We start from the raw sequence: 7,282 nt of genomic DNA on the forward strand, positions 1-7,282 counted from the left end.
GGTAGCCACGACTCCTCCTCGGGTTCCACTGACTTGCTAGAGGGATAAAAGAATTCAACGAAACCCTTCCTTCCACTGACCAGTTTATGAAAGGATATGAGAAAGGGTATAGATGAACATCCAGATGAAGAGATCCAGTGGGCCACGTCTGGGAGGGTCTTGAGTGCAGGAGCTTCTGCTCCCATGGTCTTAGGGTGTGTCACCTGCCTGGAACACAGATGTGTTCACCCATCTGGAAGATCCCTGACCCATGTACTACTGACATTTTATGAAGGCTTCCTTATGTAGGCATGCTCCATATGAGCTCCATTTTCAGCCCTTCTCCCTTATCAAGAGAATGGAGGAGGTGAGACTAAAAGTTCCAAGCTTCTACTCATGGCTTGGTCTTTCTGGTGACCAGCTATCATCCAGGGGCTATCCAGGAGCCCACCTAGAGTCTCCTCATGAGAACAAAAGACAGTTCTTTCAACCAGGAAGTGACAACAGTTTCAGGAGAAGTGTGTCAGGAACCAGGGTCAAAAACCAAATACTAGAACCAACGATGCCCCTAGTGCTGTTACTTCTGAGGAAATTCCAAGGGTTTCAGGAGCTCTGTGCCCAGAACTGCCACAGAGGGGCCAGAGACCAATGCATATGATCTCACAGAGTCATATTGGAAGGTGACTCCTTGCATTCCAAAGCCTGATTTTCTACGTCAACATGACACCCACCACTCAGTCCCTCGGCAAACAAAGCAGAAAATCAGGACTCATCAAGCTCCCTGCTGGTCCTAGTTGTCCACACTGGCATTCTCCATGTCCCCCAGCTACTGTAGCTGTTCACACTGGGGACTGTCGTGCACCACGGAAATTATCCCGATGGGTGAAGAGGCTGTAGACAGATGAAAACAACAGCAGATACCATAGGCATGCTCTTGCACATGTGCCTTGATGAGAATATAGGCGAATGCACTGAAATGCTCTCATTCCCGTGAATGCCGTGTGAAACTCTGTGACTTACAGAGAACAGACATTCTGTTCACGCCCCTATTCCAAGGAGTCAGAAAAATTAACCACTTAGTCATCAGAAAGGACAATCCCTAGGGAATCCCCACTTCAGTTCCCACTGCCAAAACATGTCCAAGGGTGTCACCAGGGAATTCCTCTAGGACTCAAAGTGCCCTCTCTAAAAGGTACAGGTAAGACGTGAGGCTTCAAGGGCCTGGACGGGGTAGGAGGGGGAAGGTAAGGCCTACTCCAAGAAGGAGAATATTTGTAGGGCACACCATGGAGCCTGGAAATGGCTGCTGAACACTGGACTCAAACCCGGACCCTGGACTTGGCCCAAACGTCCACTCTAAAGATCAGAACTTTAGCTCACCTGACCCAGGCCTGGCTTCTGGCTGGGCCACACATGGGTCCAAGATCCAGAGAGTGAAGACTGTCTAATTTAGGCAGAGTGAGAAGTAATTTGGTCAAGACAGCATATGAAACATTCAAAGAAAATGAGAATGTGCTTAGTTCCTAAGTTTGAAAGTACTAAATTGGTCTGTGAAAAGATTTGTGGGTATCAGTACGTGTGTGTGTGTGTGTGTGTGTGTGTGTGTGTGTGTGTGTGTGTTTACGTACAGCAAGTCCCATTAGGCTTGGTGAAGCTTTGCTGACTTTAGAAGTGTAAATGCTACCAACATAAAATACAGCATTTGGAGATTTAATGACTTACATTTTTAACATACTTATTTTAAATAATAAATCATTTGTTTGAATTTTTGTGTCATTGGTTTTGAGTGAAGATTGCAAAGGTGGATGGAAACGATAACAACTTAAATACTCAAAATTAAAGAAGTATAAAATAAAGTTCACCTTCTGGATTGACGACACCAAAGAACTTGTTCTGTGGAAAAACGGAGCTGTGATTGGAACAACATGGAAGAAGCTGAAGGACGTTTTGCTCAATGAAAGAAGCTACACAGAGAAAGACAAATACTGCATGGGATCAATCACGTGCGAATTATAAAATAAAGAAAAAAAAAGGTTAACCTCATAGAAACAGAGTAGAAAAGTGGTGGCCAGGAGCTGGCTGTGGAGGATAAATAGGGAGAGGCTGGTGAAAGGCTACAAACTCTCAGCTCGGAGACGAAGAAGGTCTGAGCATCTACAATATGAAACGGTGACTGCAGTTGATAACACTGAATGGAGTCCCTGGAATCAGCTGAGACGCGAGCCCAGAACTGTCCCCCCCCCCCCCCGCCCCCCACCCACACACACAGAGTCAAGATGGCAGGTGAAAACAACAATGGGACTGGAGGACAGAGGAGAACGTGGGAGGAGAAATCCCTGGGCAATACCCAAATTCCTGGGAGAACTTCCCACTTGAAAGGCTAAGAAATTGGTGGGTTCAAACCACGATCTCCAGGAGATCCAGGGAACCAGGTGATACCCGGCTTCCAGGGGGAAAGAATAGAAAGTCAACTAAGGTCTAGAAGGCTCAGGACGGAGGCCTGGAGTTGTAGGCTGGATGGTGGGGGAGGAGCTGTGGTCCAGCCCGCTCCCCTTCGGTCCCCTCCCCAGCCCTCAGGAGCCCTTTGTGACAGGGCCACAGGTCTGTCATGGGGGCCTGGGGTAATCATCTCCGGGCCACTCCCAGAGCTCAGTTGCCTCAGGGCAGCACTGCACTCCAGACATGGAGAATCCTCTCTGGTTTCTGAAAAGCACTCTCGCCACCTGGCTGAGTTCCACTTCCACTTCCTGGGCGATGGATACCATCCTCGCCTTCTTGTGTGGACTGGGGCTCGTCCTCATTTTCCTTCCCTCCCTCCGCAGGAATCCATCCTTACGACCCCTGCTGAAACGGAGAAACGTCAGGAAGGTAAGAAAGCCTTGGCTGAGACCCAATAGAAGATCATTCTCTCTTCCTCTCTACTAGGGTTTCCACTTTTATGAATCAACTCGAGGGGCTCTGTGGATGGGAAAGAATAGAACAGCATCCTTCTAGGGACGAGCCAGGCCTGGCAGGCAGGAATTAGAGTGGGCACAAGGATGTCCATCCCGAGGTCTCAGAGCAGGAGTCCAGGGCACAGGCCCCAAAGCAGCGACCGCAGGCAGAGGACTGGACACTGGGTTGGATCTGTGTGCGAGCACAGGCCCTGAGGACTGCTTCCCCAGCCCCCTTCCCCTGGAGGAGATCATGGGCGAGCCATCCTCTGTCGGGGCAGATGTGAGTGCGGTGCTGAGCCCCGAGAGCCTCCAGGCAGGGGCTGGAGTGGGGCTCCGGCCTCGGGCAGCAGAGTCCTCCCTGAGAAAGCTCAGAGGCATGTGTAGGTCAGACAGCGTGCGTGTTCTTGAACAGAGGAACAGTGGTGGGAGCAATCCACGGTGGGGGTCTCACCTGGAACATCCTTCCTGATGTTCCTCAAAGAAGGAACACACAAAACACCCATTCTAGGTTCAGTTATCCACTTTCAAAAGGAGTCGAAAGAAAGAACCACCACAGAGCTCCAGGAGTTCAAGGTAGAAAGTCACCTTGCTCCTGATCGCTGAGCTTCTGCCCCTGGTCTAGAGAGAGCACAGGGAGCCTTGGCTCTGAGCCCCTGGAGTTGTTTGTTTGTTCTCACCTCTCAGCCTCAAGTGGAGCCAAGGGGGAGGGGCAGCAGGAGTCGGAAGAAAAGTGGAGCTCTGCAAGGTAAGCCTCTGCCATTCAGCCCTGTGCCCCGAAAGCTGGCCGCCATCTCTCCTGTCCCTGAGCGCCCAGCTTCGCGGCCTCCCAGGAAGCGGGGGCCAGAGCGTGTCCCTCAGGAGGCAGAGACCTCTGGGAGGCTCCCGGGAAGGAGAGGAGATCTCAGACACTTGCCAGTGTCTGTGCCTGTGCCGGGAAGGAAGCCCCAAGCCCGCAGGGACCGGGCAATGGAGGATGAGTAGCAGGGGCCTGTGGGCTGTAGCGGACGTGGAGGCACTTGGTCAATGACAAACCTCAGCCCATCGTGCGCCTTGCCGTCCGCCTCGGGGATCACGTAGCCTTGGACTATGCTGCCTGGGCTCCAGAGTCGGCCCTCCCTATGGTCGCCCCTAAAGGGACATCGCAGGCAGCCTCGGGTAAGAGCCCTGGGCCCCTGCCTTCAGCACCGTGACCCGGTCTCCTGGTTTCTAGCTTACAGACAAGGCCTGAAAGCACTGGCAGAAGCTTGCGGGCTGACTTCCCTTCTGCGAAGGTGAGAATCTTCCCCTTCTCTCCTGGCTGCTTCTTCCTCCCAGAGCCTCGGAGGTGGCCCCAGGGCTGCAGGCAGCTGCGGGGCTGAGCTGGGAGAGGGACCATGGCCACAGGGGCTGGCTAAGGGCCTGGGGGGAGGGCGGGCGGCAGAACTTTGTGAAGTGAGAGTGGGGCCCGGGGAGGGCCCTGGGCCTCAGTGGCCCCCTGCCTGGCCTGCCCAGCCTGGCAGGCCCCTCAGCCCCCGGCTGCAGCTTGTACCTCCTGTCTCCCGCGGCGACCCGGACAGGCTGCCTTCCAACGGTGCCTGTCATCGGCTGTCCTGTCCACACTCCCCTGGGGACGTGTGGAAACCAGTGTCCGCCAGAGCCCAGCAGCCATGCATGGAGCCCCTGGAAGACGCTGTTCACGCCGCGTCTCCAGCGCTTTCCCCGGCTCCTCTGACCGAGCACCCTCCCCCTCCACCGGGCTGCACCTCTGGAGGGGCCCACTCAAAAGCCACCTCTGTCACTGTCTTACGAAAACCTCCTCAGCCCCCAGCGGGGGAGAAACAAAACAGGCTCCAAACTCCAGAGTCCCTTCCTAGCCTGGCCCTTCCCCTCCCTGCTCCGTCACCAGCCTGGGAGAAAATCCAGAAGGGCCTGGGAGGGTCCCTAACTGTGGGCGGCCAGGGACCCTCCGGGGCCCCTCCGACTGGACAGGTGGGCAGGCCGCCTCCTCTGACCATCACACGCAGGCTCATGGGCGGAAGCTGGCAGAGCGGCGCCGGAGTCGGGGCTGAGCGAGGCCGTCCAGGCTGGAAAGCAGGTTCCTCCACGGCCAGGACTGAGCCAAAGAAGGAGAGTCGGGCAGGGACCTCCCCAGACCCCTGCTGTGGGGTAGCAGGCCTGGAGGGGAGCTCAGCCTCCCAGTCTCCCACAGCTCAAGGGGCCGGGGCTCTTGTGCAGGCCGAGGAAGCCCTTCTCTGGTACCTCACCTGGAGATCCACACTGCCGGCCCCCTCCAGAACCGGCAATGTGCCTGGGAGAGATCCAGTGTCTCCAGGGTCCCGGAAAAGCACCTCTCCACCCACACATTCGGCCGCAGCTGCCCAAGAGCCTAAGGAGCTGCGCCTTCCAACAAAGCTCGCGAGCCAGCTGGAGCTGCCGGGGAAGCTCCCGGCCCAGAAGCAGCCTCAAGGCCGTGCTGCCGGCATGCTCCTTCAAGACCCTCCTACTCATGGTCTCCATGCCACGTGGTCTCCAGGCCAGGTGCCACATGCCCTCCCATCAAGGGCACGGAGGAGCCAGGGGCAGCAGCAGCCCAGGAGACCAAAACGGAAGGCCCCGTGGAAGAGTCAGCTTCCCCCGATTGAGGAGACAGAGGAGGAGATGAGTCCCGGGGCAAGAGGGGATGAAGAAAGACTCGCGGGACTGAGGGCTTCCCAAGCCAGCAGGACGAGCCACCCTCCCCAGGTCGGGGGACTAGGAGACACCCTTGGGAGCAAATGCCTCCAGCTCCTGCCACACAAGGCACCGGTCTTGCCAGAAGGCCGCTTCACTAAAGGCCTGAGCCGCTTTCTGCCATGCCTAAGGCCCAGCAAGGAAGACCAAGAACCGGCAGATCCCCTTCCAGAAGGCAAGCCTGCGGCAGCCACGCCCCACAGCCAGGAACCTGGCAGAAACAGCTCGGCCGTGGACGGCAAGGCTCTGGAAGCTCAGCAGTCGGGGACCTCCTTTGGACGGGCCCTGCGAGAGAGACTGGGCCTTGGCCGAAGACTTCGTGCCTCCCTGTCAAGGCAACGCAAAGGCCGATTTCTGGCCTGGCTAGCTGGGCGCTCCTGCTCCCACGGGGTTCCCTCCCTCCCACACCAACGAGAGTGAGGATCCATGACAGTCAGCAAGCCACCCGCAGGGGCCACGGCTGTCCTAACAAGAGTGAGTAGAGGAGACGCTGGCATGGCAACTGGACCTTGCCACCCAGGGAGCCGCGGACTTTCCCACAATAAACGTGTCTTTTTGGGACAGGTGGTGGCCTCTGTCTGTGCCCTTCTCGGGGAAGGGACAGGACCTGGGTCTGCCCTGCCTGAGGGTCTGCTTTGGCTTCCAGAAGGGGCGGGGCTGTGGAGGGAGGCGGATCACAGCGTGGCCTACCCACTCTCACCCTGATTCCCTCACTGCGCCGGAAGTTTCCATCATGCCCTCATGACAAAGACAAATGCAAGCCTTTAGGATCCTTGAAGACAAGCAAAAGCTCTAAACACCCAGCCCAGGATGGGGCTCAGCCTGTCCTCTCCTGTGTTCTCTCTCCCTTGAACTTGTGGGGCTGTGGGGAAGGCGTTTGCACAGGCTGAAATTCCCCCTGAGGCTCCGGGAAGTGTCAGAGACACATTCACACGTCCCAGGGTCCGGAGGGGAGTCTGGGGGCAGTGCCAGCCCCTAGTCCAGAGAGGGGAGACACCTGGCCGCTCACCCCCAGCTCGTGGTGGGACAAGAATGACGCCTGCCCCAGGAGCTTCTTCTCTCCCGGGTGGAGCTGGATGGAGAAGGGCCTGTGGACCCCTCTCAGCTCAGCGTTGCCCTCCCTCGGTCCCTGTTCCACTCTGGAGCAGCAGCACCGAGGAGGAGGACTGTGCTTAGGCTCTGAGGGCGGGTGGATGGGCATCACAGACGACGCTGAGGGCCTGTCCCCTCGGCCTCAGAGGAGCGAATGGCCCTGCTCTCCTGCACCCGCCATCTCCTCCTGGAGAAAGGATCTGGGTTGGGACTGTGTGGTGGTCACCATCTGATGGTGGGACACTGTGCGCCTAGGGTGCGATGTGGAGGAAGGAGGCAAAGTGGCACCACACTTTCCCATTGACCTTCTAAGCATAGTTTTTCCTTTGTCCAGAGTTTCGCTATTACAAAGAAAGCTGCTTTCAGTTCATGTGCAGCTTTCTGTGTGAACACAAATTTTTTTTCTGTACAGTAATTATCAACGGCAATGAAAGATGCCAGTTTGAAAATGGGCACACTGCCCAGGATCTTAGAAAGAAACGCAATATGCTTTTAGGATCAAAAAGGTTGAAAGGTTGAAACAGGTCACAGAGAGTAAACCTAATACCATATCATAGATGTGACCA

The 7,282-nt window shown here is 56.2% G+C and overlaps 1 protein-coding gene across 1 annotated transcript; it reads left to right on the forward strand.

Moving 5' to 3' along the window:
• Nucleotides 1-3,656: 3,656 nt before the first annotated feature.
• Nucleotides 3,657-6,348, forward strand: LOC124232819 (spermatogenesis-associated protein 31E1-like). The gene is made up of 3 exons (XM_046649734.1): nucleotides 3,657-3,660; nucleotides 4,126-4,186; nucleotides 4,919-6,348. The coding sequence occupies exon 3, from the start codon at nucleotides 4,923-4,925 to the stop codon at nucleotides 6,042-6,044; it is 1,122 nt and encodes a 373-aa protein (XP_046505690.1). The 5' UTR covers nucleotides 3,657-3,660; nucleotides 4,126-4,186; nucleotides 4,919-4,922; the 3' UTR covers nucleotides 6,045-6,348.
• The last annotated feature ends 934 nt before the right edge of the window (nucleotides 6,349-7,282 follow it).

The sequence above is a fragment of the Equus quagga genome, unplaced genomic scaffold, assembly GCF_021613505.1.
Source record: "Equus quagga isolate Etosha38 unplaced genomic scaffold, UCLA_HA_Equagga_1.0 122513_RagTag, whole genome shotgun sequence".
In the NCBI taxonomy this organism is placed as follows: Eukaryota; Metazoa; Chordata; class Mammalia; order Perissodactyla; family Equidae; genus Equus; species Equus quagga.